This window comes from Argopecten irradians, chromosome 1 (genome assembly GCF_041381155.1).
Source record: "Argopecten irradians isolate NY chromosome 1, Ai_NY, whole genome shotgun sequence".
Lineage (NCBI taxonomy): Eukaryota > Metazoa > Mollusca > Bivalvia > Pectinida > Pectinidae > Argopecten > Argopecten irradians.
Genome location: NC_091134.1, coordinates 22,065,003 through 22,082,529, shown reverse-complemented (window position 1 = coordinate 22,082,529; position 17,527 = coordinate 22,065,003). Strand labels below are relative to the sequence as shown.

The 17,527-nt window shown below is 34.0% G+C and overlaps 1 protein-coding gene across 4 annotated transcripts in view; it reads left to right on the top strand.

Moving 5' to 3' along the window:
• LOC138320803 (kazrin-like) overlaps positions 1-17,527 on the top strand; it is an 85,244-nt gene that overhangs the window by 14,343 nt on the left and 53,374 nt on the right. For 3 of the 4 annotated variants that reach the window (XM_069264034.1, XM_069264061.1, XM_069264024.1), the window contains exon 2: positions 11,373-12,027. The exons of the other annotated variant lie outside the window; for it this stretch is intronic. In XM_069264034.1, coding sequence (XP_069120135.1) covers positions 11,904-12,027 — 124 coding nt within the window. In that variant the 5' untranslated portion in view covers positions 11,373-11,903. The remainder of the gene's footprint in view (positions 1-11,372; positions 12,028-17,527) is intronic. 4 annotated transcript variants of the gene reach the window in all.

The following is a 17,527-nucleotide window of genomic DNA, read 5'->3' as shown; positions in this document are numbered from 1 at the left end:
AATTATAAAGATTTTAATTGGTAATAAGATGATAAAATGAAAATTTTATTATCAAAATATTATCAAATCTTTTTATCTATTGCTGGAGTAGCAGATTCAAGCAGCACTTTAATGTGGTTTCCTTTAACACCTTATCTCAACTATTTCAGGACACCATATCTATAAGCTCAATTTTACCTTAAAATGATAACATCTATATTTTATTGCTTCAAATATGAAACATAATTCAGTCAATAGGGCCATTGTTACTTACAGTTTTATAGTTTACAATCTATAAATGGGTACCTTCATGTTACTTGAAATGTTGAACATAACATCTTGCTCGATCTGCATTGTGGTTTCGAGAAATCAGCAAGTCTGAAATTTTACTAGATATTTATAATTTAAAGCCTCATTATCATAATCCTCTGGTAACATGAATTATGAATATGACAGAATATGAGAAGTGGGTTACGTATTTAGGGCTATGATGATACAGATAGTTAAGTCCTCGGTATTAAGTCATGTTAGAATTTTTGACACCAGTAGTTAGAAGTAAGTTCAATATTGGCTGAGATAACATTGAATATTCAGATAATAGTAATGAAACCATAATCTAAACCAAAAAATGATGAAATAGAGGTAAAACTAAACATTCAAATTGTGTGTAGACTGAATAAGGAGAAGGAGCATTGCACCAGGTGTCCCTGAAGTTAAACCTCTCTCCCACAGTTTATCAATGATATTTATTATACGTACAACTCTGCCTCTCCTGTCATTGTCACTCTCTTATCACAACCATCTGGCTATATAGGATTCGACAAGTATCATTTCATATCACTATTTGAAAAATGCAGTATTTCCCCTGAGATAATTCCATGTTGGATTGCCACCTAAACACTTTCTTGATTAAAATCACTACGGTCAACAACTCTCTGATTAAAAAATCAGCTTACTGGAAGGAACTACCGTGTTGGACTCGCTCTTTTACACACTTTCTTGATTAGTTCATGCAAGTATCATTTTGCCACTTTGATACCCATACAGGTTAAAATGATTGATTTATCCGAATGTAAATTGTGTACATGGAGTAATCATAGACAATATGCTGTCATACAGCGAGTGTATAAGTTAATAAGTAGTCAATATTATACTGATTTATGTACAGACCATGTGTTATCTATGGATATTAACTCTGACTGGCTACAGCTCCTGACTGTTTTCATCGACTGTCCTGTACTAAAAAGATTAGATTTGAAAGTTAGAGTATACACATCTGGCAGATGGGGGCAGCTCTGAAGTAGATACAGTGGAACTCGGTTAATACGAACTCGAAGGGACGGAGATAAAACTTCGAGTTATCCGAGTGTTCGAATTAAGCGAGTTCTCATATCTACTGACGATATCTTTACTTGGTATATATAGAATAGTTCCATGTCGTAAAACGATGTGAGCAAGATACATTATTTTGTAGATGTCAATATCGCCGATGGTAGTTGCAAAATTATAACAATAAAACCGATATATACATTTTGAAATGCCGTTCTAAGGCAGATTTATGAAAAAGAAATTAGCATTTTTGGCGATTTCATCATTTTTCATTTCGAGTTATCAGAACATTTTATGTATGATTTTTGTCATTCGCACCAAAAATGTACTTCGTATTATCCGAGTTCTTCGAGTTTTCTGAATTCGAATTATCCGAGTTCTTTAAACAAAGATAAAGAGGGAATTCGGCCGGGACCTGCAAAGTTCTTCGTATTAAACCGGGTTGTTGAATTATCCGAGTTCATATCAACCAAGTTCCGCACTGTATAGGGAAAACCTATACCCAAATAATCACCTACCTGAATCACTTCTGTTTTTAATTCATTAGTTATCATTCTGTCATTTTTGTCCTTTTCAACTTGTTGTCTCACTTGCATGTTTTAAAAAGTGACCTAATTTAAGGAATGGAATGAAATGACAGACAAACTATTGTTTCCTATGCACCTCCTGAAAAATACCAAATTGTGGTGTGACATTTTATCCTGATGTTATATAGAACCAGGGGTACAAAACTGATATTTCTTGATTTTTATCTGGTACTCACATCATAATGAATCTCTTGACACACACTGCCTCCCTTTTGGTCATTTCTTTGAGAAAGCATAAATCAAGGTTCGACTTCTGTCTGTAGCCAAGATCAAACAGAAACCTCACCCATTGACTATTCTAACATTAAATTGGTTGGCCTGCTCTGATTGATGTCTTTGTATGTTTCAGATAGGTGGTATAGTGAAATGAGCAAGAGTCTCTCTATCACAAAAAGACACATAGGTATTCATGTTAAATGTGTTACTGTCTCTTTGAAAATTCAGAAAAATTGAGCTCCCCATCCTTAGTTGAGAAAAATGTTCTTCTCCTAGTTGTAAAGTATTCAAGAATCAAAGTGATCAGAATCTAAAATACTTGCATTTATAAAAACAATCTTTTGTTTAAATTTTACCAGAGCATCAATTGTACAGTTTTATTATTTGTATCCTCTTTTTGTAGACAGTTTTAGTGATGGACTAGCAATTTCTATTGAGCTTCTACTGACTCCCTTTTAAAATATCTATCAAAAAGATAAGGTTTATGGTCTGACAATAGGACTTATAACAACAACAGTTTTAGGAGATTCTACTGTACACCAATGGGATTGTTAATGGACATCTACTAAATATCTACTATACCAGGGGTTGAACTCTTTATGAATGATGGAAATTAGTTGTCAGGGTCCATACCAAATTATATTTTCTTCTTTCAACAATACCTAAATGGTCTCCAATAATACATATTTTTGGGGATTAAAATATTTGAAATTTCCAATGAAAACAACAAAAATAATTGGCTCAACAGAATCACATACAGGTTCCCTATTTCAACATTATCTAAAAGTTATGCAGTTCCAGTAGACAGTGCTTGCTCTTATTAAAACATTGTACACGATGGTCTTTTTTTGATGATTAGATGCTAATGATGTAGCACCAACCACATTTGGTTTTCTTTCTTGGTCGATCAATTGGTAAGTTGCCTGTTGTAAATAGATACCACATAAGGTTTTCCAATCACAGGAATGTCATTAAACTTAATTAACTGTCTGTTCCTTAGTGCTGTATGTGTGATTATTGGGTCTGTAGCCATTAGGGTCTATATGTTTACCTACAGTTATACCCAGGGGATCTATACAGAGATAGGGCCAGGAAGTCGTTATTAACATCACATGCATGTGCATTACATTCACCTTGATGGATAGCAACAGTCATACTCCGAAATCGTCTTCATGGTGGTATATCTCTATATAGTCAGAATGTCAGGGGTACAGGAGCCATAACTTCAATATCACTCGAAGGTGAGGAACAAAATGCAAAATTAACTCACCATTATCTGACTTATTGCCACGTTTATATAATAGTTTTTAAAGGGTTTATATGATTTTTGGTGGAACTGGAAAACAATATGGCCACCTGGCAGCCATATTGGAATGACGCAAAGCATTAGATAATCAAAATACAAAATATGGGCAAATTCAAACGTGAAATATGGCAACCTTTTTAAATTCTCTTAGGAAGAAAGTGAAGATGTTTTAATTAATTTACATGGTAACCAAAGTTAAATTAGTTAAAATTTAAATTGATATTTGAGCCACAATATTATCAGCAAATGGTTACACCTGTCAAAGAATTTTTTCCTGATTCCAAAATCCTTGGAATATTTGGAGAGTAAATAGCCAGGTAGACTTATACCAGTATGTGTATTAGCCAGTTTGTTATGACTATAGAAGCTGGTCCAGTTTGTATGATCTGACCATATGGTTGATGATCTATATACTTCAGTGAGAGCTATATAGGAAGGAGATGTGCTTTATCTGTTAGAGATGGACTCCGCCTAATTGTCTGTGTTCGCTTATCCTTAGTACCATCTCCAACCCTTGGAACCTTGGAAACTGTATCTGGGTCAGAGTTGAAACCCCTAACTCACCTCAGTGTTTGTTCACTATCACTCAGGGACAATCACCAAGTCTTAAGGAACCTTGGAACATTAATTTATTCTTTATGTTTGAGATAATTGTCTGTGTTCAATTATCCTTAGTACCATCATCGACCCTTCAAAGCTCTGAATTATAGGTTTATAGGATTTCCATTCACACTGTTTGTGTAAGTTTGTCTTGGGATCATCTAATTCTTTTGGAGCTGACTGTGGAGGAATATTGGATCTCTAACTCTCCATTTGTGTTAATGCATAGATTGCACACCTAAAGGACTATCTTCCAATTTTACGAAGATTTATGAAGATTGTTCTTACTATTGTCTCTGACACTGGACTCTTAATTGGATCCAAAATGACTTCATACACTTAATATCTACATGGTGTATCTAAGTGCCAATTTTCAGATCTGGACATTTGGCTTTAGACCTTATTGTCTTGTGTTCTTCCTGACTGATAACAAACAGTCCCTTATACATTTACATTCTTAATTATTAAATGGATATAACAGAGGACATTTAGCTAAAGGGAGGACTTCACTCAGCAGACAGGTAATTACCGCAGTAATTGTTGATCAAATTTAATATTTTCCCTATTTTGATGAATTTCAACTATGAGATGTAATACAGTTCAAAGGTCAACTTAAATGAATTATAAAAAAAATTTGGCATGTTTGAATTTAATTTAACACCTAACCTTTTGATTATTTTGTTTAAAATATCAGTTTTGTATGAAAAATTCATTGTTTATTGGGTAAAGGTACATTAAGATTAAAGTAAATGTTTTAACCCGGGCTTCTTTCATAGGTTTGTTTATTGAAATTGAAATTCCTCCATTATGAGGTACAGAAACTGAGCTAGCATAAAGGAGATTATTTTAGCTGTTACACGATATGAGTTTCAATAATTAAGACACCATTGGTTGATTGTAATTTATTGAAAGTAGGATATTTCCTTTACATCATTTCATATACAGATAGCAGTTAGGTACGTAGCATTACATCCTTAATACATTGAACAAGACAGCTGGGAGTTTGTCATCGTCAGGGTTTCAGCAACAGCACTGTATATATATATATACATGTATAGATAGGTAATGTTTACCTAATCAGCTGTGTAGATTATATAACCACATGGTATAAATGTATAAGTTTACTGTTGTTTTATATAAAACACCTTGAGAATGAAGTCTTTATGATTAATGACTATTTCAGCTAAAATAATTTAAGCGTCCATTGAGGTTTGATCCCATGACTTTTAAGCATCAAAATTGCTGTTAAACTCAAAAAATCTTTCACAACGATTATATTAATACAAAAAGATATTCTAGAATAAAATGCCTTAATTTTGAATCTGTGAATTTTCTTGAATTAGCTGGTATGGGGTTATGACATATTGTTTAAAGTTCTATTAACAGCTGGAGTGATGGAAGGACTTGACACTAGGGTGGAGGATAGTTGTAGTACCAGAAGAAAAATTACCAATCACTCTTAACCTAGCATATTGATGTAGGAGAATTATAGGTTGGGTTACATATATATGAATCTGGAGTTTCAAATTAGGAAGATATTCTAGAAATGTAAATTTTCATAAAAAATTAGGGATCTCTTGGCCAAGTCATTTTATCCCTTCTTCAAACTACTTATAATATGTACTAGCTGCACCCTTTGATAGCCTGGCTGACCATTGTGGTCAGTCCTTTAAATACTCAGACCAGAAGGTTAATAATGCTACCACAGAGAGGCTATTGAAGGTGTTTAATGAGCTTGATAGGATTAAAGCAGACAGTCCTGGTGAGAGTAGGTAGTAAGTGCTGTACGTGTGTTGTCCACATCTATACTTAGCCTGGTGTGACCTTGGTCTGACAGGCTCAATGATTACACTGACACTTGTCTGTCTGTAGATACACTTTGTCCTTGGTTTGCCTACCATAGTATCTCTTATGATAACTCTGTAGTTCACTGAGTAGCCAATCTCTACAAAAATTCTCTGCTAAAGTTTTAAGGTTGTAGGTGATCTCTGTCAGTATACAACTTTCATATTTCTCCCAGCCTATAGCTATGGCTTTCACCTTTGACTCCTTTACCTCAAAGACCCACTTTCAAGGTCAGAATGTTTGCTTAAACTATCACCAAGGCATGAGTTATAATGGCACAGGATCATCTGACCTTTATCTTAAATCTGTTACCTTTATCTTAAATCTGCCGTATTTCTTCGATCCCCATTTATCTAGGAATCTAGGATTATTATGACCTTGAACTCAAGGTTATATCTATGCTCTTTCCTTGTTTCAATATTATGATCTTCAACCTCAACGTCATCGTCATACTCTGTTAATATAATCAATATGATCCAGGTTAGTAACAGAGGAAATTATAATCTTAGTGCAATTTCCTGGATATTAAAAGGCCTAAGCCTTTTTATTCTTCAGACTTTATCCTTGACCTTCATTCAAGGTCACGAGGGTCAAATAGGCCAAAATCTTTATACGACTTCTTCTCAAGAACCAGAAGGCCCAGGGTACTGATATTGGGACTGTGACATGCTTGGATGAAGGGCTACCAAGTTTGTTCAAATGAATGACCTTAACCTTCATTCAAGGTCACGGGGGTCAAAAAGGCTAAAAATCTTTAAACGACTTCTTCTCAAGAACAGAAGGCCCAGGGTACTGATATTTGGCCTGTAGGATGCTGGGATGAAGGGCTACCAAGTTAGTTCAAATAAATGACCTTGACCTTCATTCAAGGTCACAGGGTCAAATAGGCTAAAATCATTTAAACAAAATTCTTGTGAATAACTATGAGGCCTAGAGACCTGATATTAGGCCTGTGGCATGCTGGGATGAAGGGCTACCAAGTTTGTCCAAATGAATGACCTTGATCTTCATTCAAGGTCACAGGGGTCAAATAGGCTAAAATCTTTAAATGAATTCTTCTTAAGAACCAGAAGGCCCAGGGTACTGATATTGGGCATGTAGCATGCTGGGATGAAGGACTACCAAGTTTGTTCAAATGAATTACCTTGACCTTCAATCAAGGGATATTAAAAGGCCTAAGGGCCTCTTTTTATTCTTCAGACTTTATCTTGTGCGACAGACATCTCAGGAATTATTAGGATACCAAGGTGTCTCTTCCTGCATTCATTGGCTTATGAACGCTGCAGTACTTCATGTGATATTTACCAGAGGTATATATATAAACACTTGGAGAATAGTCATTGTCATGATATATAGGAAATCTGAAGATGGAATGTCAAACTCCAGCCAACATACATACAGGCGAAAACTTGTACGGGAACTTCTAAAGTGCCTGGTGTACATTACATCGAAGATAATAATGGACACAACCCCAGTTAATATCTAAATCAGGATATTTTGGATTTGGTCGACTTTTTGTTATTTCTATCCGAAGTGCATCTGTAAACATTTATTTCTGTCAGTGTAGATGCCTATAGGTCAAACTGAATTCATTGGCCCAGTGTCCAACGAGGATGAACTGGTTAAGTGGAGCTATCAAGAGCTCTACAAAAATAAAGCCACTAGACTTAAGTTTTTATAACAATTCATTAGCTAAATTCAAATGCTAGATTATCTCTCTGTAGTTTAAAATAAAAAAAAGTTTAAAAAAACTTTAAAATTTAGTCTTAATTGTATAAATATAAGAAAGATTTTAAAGATGGGTGATAGTCTGTATTGTATGTATCACATGATAAGCCTGCAAGAAAAAGAACTAATAATGTTATAAAAAAAATACGACTTGTTAACCTTATAAAAATAAGAACCATGATTTTCATCCAATATTCAAACTTGCCTTACAGTTAATCAATTGTGTGAATTGTTCAAGATTTGTTCCTTAAAGCCTTAGGTATTGTGACAGATTTCCAATCTGTTATGCCCATCACCAGATATGCGTAGTAGATTTTTGATATACATGTACATTGTGATAAACAAAAGGACAAATAGCTAGATAAAACCGGGCTTTTTCTACAGGAAGAATCTGACAATTCCAGAACCTGTATACAATCCGTTGATGACATAAGTTTCCATGGTAACTGGAAGCCTCAGTGCTTAAAAATATGGTTTGTAGAGCAGTGCTGAATCGGAGCCAGAAATTCTTTGGGGTTGTTTAGTACAGTGTGTTTTGAATCTTTATCGGTGATAATAGATCACCCATTTCTGATCAGACAGTCGTGACTTCTGACATTTCCGAGGAAGACTCTCCTGGAGGTACGTTAAAGGCTTCAGTTACGTCAGCAGAGTCCGTCTCCAGGAAACTCTAGGAAGAGTCTCGGCCAAACTGAAGGAGATCAGTGATATAAATCTTATTCTGTGTAATCTGAAGATTATTGTTACATACTAACAGACATCAGAAAATGCTGTAGACTCAACATATACATTGGTCTCAATAATACCCAGAGTCTCATGTTCTTCAGTTGTTACAAGAGACTGTGCTAATTTAACCATTTAACCTCATGACGCTTTATACATGCCAGCCTTTTTACACATGAGCTCCGGTCCTGAAATATTGATGGTAGTTTTACTAGAGAATTTTTCCTAATTTGGAACAGAAATAAATACTACTCTGGTAGTCAAGTATCGGAAAGAAAATCAATAGGAGATCTCTAAACTAGAAACATCTTTATGGGGAATCTGAACTCTGTCCTTCTGAAACATATCTATAGATCATGAATTATTCAAGCTAAATCTTAACGGGACAACTGTTTTAATGTATTCTCCGAAATCGAGGCTTAATGACAATCTGTGACCATGTATGCAAGCTTCTAATTCATGTTTTGTTACCATGTTTTGATCAAGTGTAAGTTATTGAGTTGGCAAAATGGTTAAGGTGTTTGCTCTTCAACTATTTTAAACCTTCAACTCAGGGTACTTACTTGAAGAGTTGTTGCAATGTATTGGCTGGAGGTTGATGGTTTTTCAGTTTGAACTTTGGTTTCTTCCATCGAGGTATCGTGCAGAACATCCTTTAATGACTATCTAATTCAATGAGGCAGTTCAAGAAACCAAATTATAAAAACCATTCACAACTAATATAATATTGTTTGAAAGCCATTTTAAAATCAGTAATAGCAAAGAGGCAAAGTTCTTTTCTATTTATTATCCCCTGCCCAACGAAGTTGGCGGGGGATATACAAATGGGTTCCGTCCGTCCGTCCGTCCGTCCGTCCGTCCGTACGAATGGTTTCCGGAGCATAACTCTAAAACCAGTAGAGATATTTCCACAAAACTTCATACACACATTGGTCTTATGGTCTAGTAGTGCCTTTTGCTATTTTTAGGTTTTCATTTTTTGCACTTTTTCCGTAACCATGGAAACATTGCTGAAAATATCATATTTTTGTACCAGGTTCGTTTCCGGAGCATAACTCTAAAACCAGAAGAGATATTTCCACGAAACTTCATAGACACATTGGTCTTATGGTCTAGTAGTGCCTTTTGCTATTTTAAGGTTTTCACTTTTTGTACTTTTTTCTGTAACCATGGAAACATTGCTGAAAATGGCAGATTTTTGTGTAAGAATCGTTTCCGGAGCACAACTCTAAAACCAGCAGAGATATTTCCATGAAACTTCATAGACACATTGTTCTTATGGTCTAGTAGTGCCTTTTGCTATTTTTAGGTTTTCATTTTTTGCACTTTTTCCGTAACCATGGAAACATTGCTGAAAATATCATATTTTTGTACCAGGTTCGTTTCCGGAGCATAACTCTAAAACCAGAAGAGATATTTCCACGAAACTTCATAGACACATTGGTCTTATGGTCTAGTAGTGCCTTTTGCTATTTTAAGGTTTTCACTTTTTGTACTTTTTTCTGTAACCATGGAAACATTGCTGAAAATGGCAGATTTTTGTGTAAGAATCGTTTCCGGAGCACAACTCTAAAACCAGCAGAGATATTTCCATGAAACTTCATAGACACATTGTTCTTATGGTCTAGTAGTGCCTTTTGCTATTTTTAGGTTTTCATTTTTTGCACTTTTTCCGTAACCATGGAAACATTGCTGAAAATATCATATTTTTGTACCAGGTTCGTTTCCGCAGCATAACTGGAAAACCGGTTGAGATATATGCACGGAACTCCATAGGCACATTAGTCTTATGGTCTAGTAGTGCCTTTTGCTATTTTAAGGTTTTCACTTTTTGTGTTTTTTTCTGTAACCATAGAAACATTGCTGAAAATATCATATTTTTGTAGCAGGTTCATTTCCGGAGCATAACTCTAAAACCAGCAGAGATATTTCCACGAAACTTCATAGACACATTCTTTTTATGGTCTAGTAGTACCTTTTGCTATTTTTAGGTTTTCATTTTTTGCACTTTTTCCGTTACCATGGAAACATTGCTGAAAATATCATGGTAAATGGTAAATGTTACTTTGCAAAACTCCACCCATCTTTGTGTATATAGTCTAATATAAATGTCAAGGCTGTATACCTGATTCAACAATTGCAGCCCCGCTCTACTTGAATTATACTCCATCTTTCTTTAGCTCAACTTCCTTTTTCCTGTTTTTTTTCATACACATAAGTCTCCACAATCAAACTTACTTTAGCTTTGATATCTCCATTGGCGGAATGACTATGTCCTTGTGTAAAATTTAATATTTTCTTTTAGACAACAACATTTCCAAAAATAACAAAAATTGCATTTCATCATAAATGAAAAAAATCTACCATAAAATGTTAATATAATTTATTATATGACTGGTGCTTTTGCTGTATTCTGATTGGCCAATACGTTTCTCAGAAGTATTCATCAACTGCGATATCAACCCCGAAATCGGCGGCAAAAAGCACGCGGGTTACTGGACTCAGTCCAGATATCTCTCGCGAGTCCAGTAACCTGTGTCAAAAATAGATCGAGGAAAACTTCCTTGAGATGTGACGTCATAATCACTTTTGACGTCGAGTCGTACCCAAATATAGCGTTACGGGAGTTTCCTTATTCAAAGATGTCGGATTAATCTATTGTGACGTCATTATAAATAGTCGGCAACATATTTGGCGGAAGGCAGCAAGTTTTGTAAAAGGAACATTTGCAAATATCATCCTGTTTATTGTAGTTAAGTCTTTTTGAAGAACCGGGTTAATATCCTGTAAATGTCATATAATAAAACAGTTCTATTTTCAGGTGGATACGGTGAGTTATCAACCCGAGTAAGTGATATATTCCGAGGCCGTAAACTAGAAACATATATATAATATTTTTATCAATGAAGTTGTAGAGGCTTATAATACTTAACACTGCCATCTAACTCGCAAAGTAAGAAATTCCTATGATGTGTGCTTCAATATCTATTGATTTTCATTTATTTATGTAACATTATCAGTGATGTATATTTATGTAAATATGATAATTTCTTTTTTAGGCGAGATGTCGTTGATCTTGTACAGGAAATTCCAGTCATAATTCCTCATTACCCGCCCCCTGTTGGAACAACTGCCTTTTATTGACGGTCGACACACAAAGATTTCAAATGTCAACACCGCAGAAAAAATATTCCTTAATGTTAGTGTAATACATCATAACCAGGACAAAAATAAATTTGGCTTACACAGACTGAGGAATGAAGAAAGCTTGCATGCCTAAGTGGTAACTGTGACAAATTTAGATTATAGAGACAAAGCCTTTATGCACTAGGGATAGAGGGATGTGTATTGTGTGATTCTGTCGTCTGCTGGAATTCTCTCAATATCAATTGTTGGACATCCTACATCAAGCCAGCAAAGCTTGTCACAGAGATGTATGGACATTTCAGCTTTTCGACCTGGTGCTGCAATTGTAAATAAGATGGACACTTCTATCTTTATAAAGAAAACAATATCGATAGTAGCAGGACCAGAATGTGACGAGGAGTAATAAAGACCTCGGATGACTGGGTGATCAGTGCTTGAATTAGATGAGACAAGGCATTCCCACAGTAACCATGGAGGCTCCCCCACTGAATTTGATTCCGTTGGATCTTATGTCTTCTCAGAAATACACTGATGCCATTACCAAACAGAATACAATTGCAGAAACAGGTACGATTCTTACATTTCTTTTTATCAGAAGATCTGATATGTTGAATGATTTTTTGTTCTAATTTTCAGTAAAATATTGAATAGATATTTAGGAACAAGTGTGTTTTGTCTTTTTCTACTGTTTGCCTAACTTCTTACACCCCCTTTAGTACAAAAAAAAAAGAAATACCCTGGTAATTTTGATGATATTCATGACTCTGAAGTCATAATTCTTTAGTCATCCGACACAGGGACACGAAATATCACGTAGCCAAGAACATATATTAAGCAATAACCCAGTGTATGGTTTATGTACTGTAATGATGTTTTATCACAGGGGCATGTAACATGACATACATTCTTTCATGATGCACACATTCATGCCCCTGTGTATAATGACTGATCTATGGTCTGTATAGTGCTTCCTGTTTTACATCCAGCTCTGTATGTAAAAGAACATTGTGATGATTTGGAAATTATTCAGCTGAATAGGGAACTGTTTACTATGAAATACACAAGATAATTGTTCTATGAATTCATCAGAGGAAACTCTGTGACCACACACTAGGACATATATTGATGATGGAGTTATTCTATTGATATTAGAACAAAGATATTGTCAGGCTATAATAGTAGACTGGCCACAAGACAAGAATGTTGCAACTGAAGTCTAAAAATTCAGTTAACTCCCCTTGTGGGACAAAGTACCTAAATTGGTAATTCAGCGAACAAAATCATATACAGTATTACTTTGATAATCTTTAGTAGCCAGTCTGTAAATATAAATTGTTAAACTGCATATGACACATTGATTGAGTGATTAGGCATGAAAATTTGATAATCATGATATTGTGCAATGGTTTGATAACCTTACTAGAAAATCAATGTGGATATGACTTTAAAGAAAGGTTTCTATTTAAAAAGGAAAAGAGAATAATGAAAAGAAATTCATAAAAGTGACAATTTGTCTTAAAGTAATTGAATCTTACGTCCTTTACCAAAAAAATCATTATGGGTACACATATTCTGATGAGTCATATCTGCTAATTAAGCTGTTGTGTCTGAGGTTATAATCCTGAGTGGATTAACGAAGATTAGGTGGTGACATGAGATAGCGTGGCTGTAAAGAAGACATTTCAGACAATAATTGTTCGGGTATTATATTTCCATAAAGAGCCTGTTCATTCGACTTTATTTTTTAACAACATGTTCTGGTTTTATGCCAGTTTTAAATGGCTAACACTGAGTAGGGTGGTGACTAGATGTTATTCCCTGTGAAAATATCAAACAAAAATAGGCCCTGGCCATGAGACATGTGGGAGATAGCATGTCATACCCATGTCTGTCCTAGGGTACCCTGTGATTGATTTCATATAGAAGAGGCAAGCCGTCCTTACATTTCTAGTTTAAATCATTATAAGAAAACTATAAATAAATGCTGATCATGATTAATAGTATTATCAAACTGTTACCATATGTTTGAAGAAAATGATAGATGCAGTTTGGAGTCTAATAATTGTTAATTCAAGTCCTATACTTATAGTGACATATTCCATTTATCTTTTACAGTAAGATATTTCCATATTGACTATTTACAAACAGTAAGCGTCCATTAAGTTCTTTAGCGGTTCCTTATATCGGGATTATGACATTGAAAACACAAAAGATTTATTTAAAACACACTACAGTTATATTTTCACAAAAGGTGCTAACCTCTAGCTTTTTAAACTGTTACTTAAGCCACCTGTAGTTTTAACCTTGAATTATTTTAAGAGTTACAAAGAATGTCTGTTTTAATTCTTTCAGTATTAACTCCATACCTTACACAATGGACTAGTGTTAAAATCTTATACAGAATGAAAGATTACTTTCTTCCAGTAAAGTATTGTCCTCTTTAAATGAAAATTAAAGTTTTTGAATTTTTTAAAATATTTAACATTTTAAGGAATAATTTTCATTCAATGAAATAAAATGAAATGAAAAAGTAGTTAGTTTGGTCAATGCAGGCCTAAACCCTTTGATTGGCTAGTTCTTATCAATAAATGATGACCTTTCTTTGAATATCAAATGAAGTTGAAATTTACAGCTGCTTGAAAGTTTGAAAGTGGGTTAAAGAATGAAAAATGCCCATGCTGTTTATTTTATATAGATGTAAAATTTGGTCAAAGTTCTTTTCAAAATATTATTGATTTCATCTAGATGAGGTGCCGTAATTAGTTATTTTCATGACCAGAAAGCAAGCTTGGATATCCGATTTCAGGATAACGATTTAAATTCTACTGGAAAATGTGCAGACATGAAATCTAAAATCTGTAATGTTATGTCAAGCTGAGTATACATTATTGATTTAGTGAGTTCAATAAGGTTTAATTTTTATCATGATTGTCATTGTGTTTATATTTTATGGCTGTGCTCCGTGACATTTTTGAAAACTTTTTTCATGTTAAGATTTGTATAAGCAACAATCAATTTGTGGGTGAACTTGAAATCCATGACAGTGCATATAGTTATATCGCCACATAGTCAGTATAATAATTTATAAAAAAGTCAATATTTCATTCTAGTTCAGATTCTATTCACTGCTGTAAGCACTTTTGATTAATCCAGATTTTGTTATAGTGGTCATGAAGTGATTTAATACATGTATGAATTAACAGATAGTTCACAGTTTTTTTGTCCAAGTTTATAAATTATGCATTTCATTATCTTGATTTAACAATACCGATGGAGGTATGTGAAATATGCTGACTGGTTTAATATCCAAATATCATGTCTTGTTAAAACAGAATGCGGATTTACATTTCCCGATTGATGGACCAATATCCGCAAATAATTCTGTTGTTAGGATTTCATATTCAGTTCAGTGTAATGGAATGTCTTTTGTACACTAACTCATCTCTTTGTGACAATTTGGTAGGAGCTTCAGGCGGAGATTACTGAGAGGCTTGAGAATTATTTGTAAGGCCATTGTAGTGGTTATCATGATGACTCCCGATTGTTTGATGTCAAGGTCTCAAGAATGTTTGGTTATTTCAAACATTAAGATGACAAGATTTATTATCTTGTAAATGCTTGTGATGTACCATGTATGGGTTTTTTTCCGACATTTAAATGTTGACAAATAGTATAATTGAGAAATTCAATAAATTTTCTTCAGAGCTTGAAAAGCCAGCAAGCTAGCTGATAAAGTTTAGTAGTACGTGAACTAGCTTCATGCCTCAAAATATGCGTGCTATGGTATACCAAGTTATGTTTTAAACAAATTCTGTAAATCTTGCTGACTCAAGCCTAAAAATTGAATGAATTATGATAAATATAAGATAACTATGAGTGTTTTTGTTTCATATGTGATCCATGGCATTTTATGGGGAGGATGTACAAATTCAACAACTGTCCAATGCTTATACATCAGAATATAATCTACTTGTATGATTGCAACAGAAAGAGTATCTAAGTTATAAATAGTATGTGAATTATGTAAATCAATTAATTTCAACACATACAGTAACAGCTGTTGTCATTTTAGAAATCAATCTGGTAAAAGCTTTATTGACTTATTCTAACAAACAAAAGATTGTATTTTATATATTACAAACAAAAGATTACATTTTATATATTACAAACAAAAGATTACATTTTATATATTACAAACAAAAGATTTTATTTTATATATTGTATGTTATTGTACTTGATTAGTTTACCTACCCATTTTTTGGCTGGAATCTTTCAATATTTGCTTTCATGCTGCATTACAATGTTAGTTAACATGCATTAATTTTATTCAAAGTTGAAATTCCCATGATATTTATAAAAAAACTAAATGTCCCATGTGTGGATTTTATATCCATTATTCAGATTACAATTTCTACACAAAATATATTTCTTCATTTTCCCTTGATTTTCTTAAAAGTCATTTTCCCTCGATTTTCTTAAGAGCTCATTTTAACTCCTTTACGATTTCTACAATCAACTGATTAAGATGGAATACATTCGGTGATATCAGCTACTATTAATAGCCTGAACCAGAAAGGAAGTGATACGAGGGCGACACGAGGGTAACACAAAGTCTCTATGACAGACAATTTGTCAACCAAGTTGTACATTAAGAGAAAGTTTAATCAATTTAGGACGTCCATTAAGTCAACAATTTTCTTTTGTGAAAAATGCAGCTTTTAGTGGTATAGCATTATCGTGTCTCTCAGTATTTGTACAAAACATTCTTCTACATGTCCTTCCAACTCAGTATTCACTATTGACAGCTAGGTCTTAACATTGTGAAGTGATGAACATATTAATTGGTACAATTCTAAATTATCTCCCCCTAGTTTGAACCCTGACATTCAAAATTGGAGCCAGATTTTTATTGTTTCCAATATTGGACTGCACGGTGGCCAGTCTGAATAATAGGAAACTTCTTTACTTTCTATAGATTACAGATCACTGTGTGGAATTTAATTGGAACTCGATCAGTCTATTTGTTTTGATCCGAGAAGACTATCTCTGTATATAGGTTCTACTGAAGTCATCTGAGTGGACATTTTTCAAACTGTGTAGGAATGGATTGTGAAGTAAAGATTGTATGCTATTAACAAACCACTGAACTAGCTGTGTGTTGTAACATATTCTCTGATGATATTTGTATACTATATGTTGTTATCTGCCCTTGTAGGTAGGTAGGAATTGTGTGCTTACCAGGGAAAAGAGTGTATTTTTTACCCTCAAAATATGATGTCGTAATCATTACCAACTAGTTAGAGCAGATAATTCTGTGATTAAGACGAAATAGACTGCTGTCATTTTATGAAATTAGATTATGGTATTCTATAAAAATAATAATTTTCTATTTTGTCAAAGATGGAATATCTGATAGAAAGGCCTCATTTGATTAGCAGTTCAATCGAACCTCATTATTTCCATCATATATATATTTTTTACAAAATCAATTTTCCCTTTAAATGATTTATGTAATAAGATCACATGCAGGCACCATGTGGGCCAAGAGGTCAATTTAAACAGTATTATTAATGGAGAACAAACAAACTCTATTTCTATGACTTTTAAAATCAATGGTGGTCCAGGGTTTTAGATATTTGATTGAATAACTCCAGAAGACATTGGTGTCTTAGTTATCAAGCTATTACAGGTATTTTACTGAGTTCACAAATGTATTTCAAAGGAAATATTTTACTATAATCTCAGACAAGAGAAATATATTTCATAGAACTGCTGGTATGTATATTTCTTTGATCATATCAACAGTAATTTGTCAAACTGCCCCACAGGATATTTGTCCCCACTGTAACAGATTTATTAGTGAATGGATGTACAAAATAAATAGTTCTGACATCTATAGCTTTATCAATCCTGGTGGTCAGTGTTTATAGTGGTCAGTATATTATGTGTTGACCATTGAAGCTGTTGGTGGTCACTCCAGTTCTAAGTAATAATTTGGTGATGACCCACTTCATTATCACAAGCTATAACTCTAGTGAATAAACCCTGTAGGCTGGCCTCTCCAGGT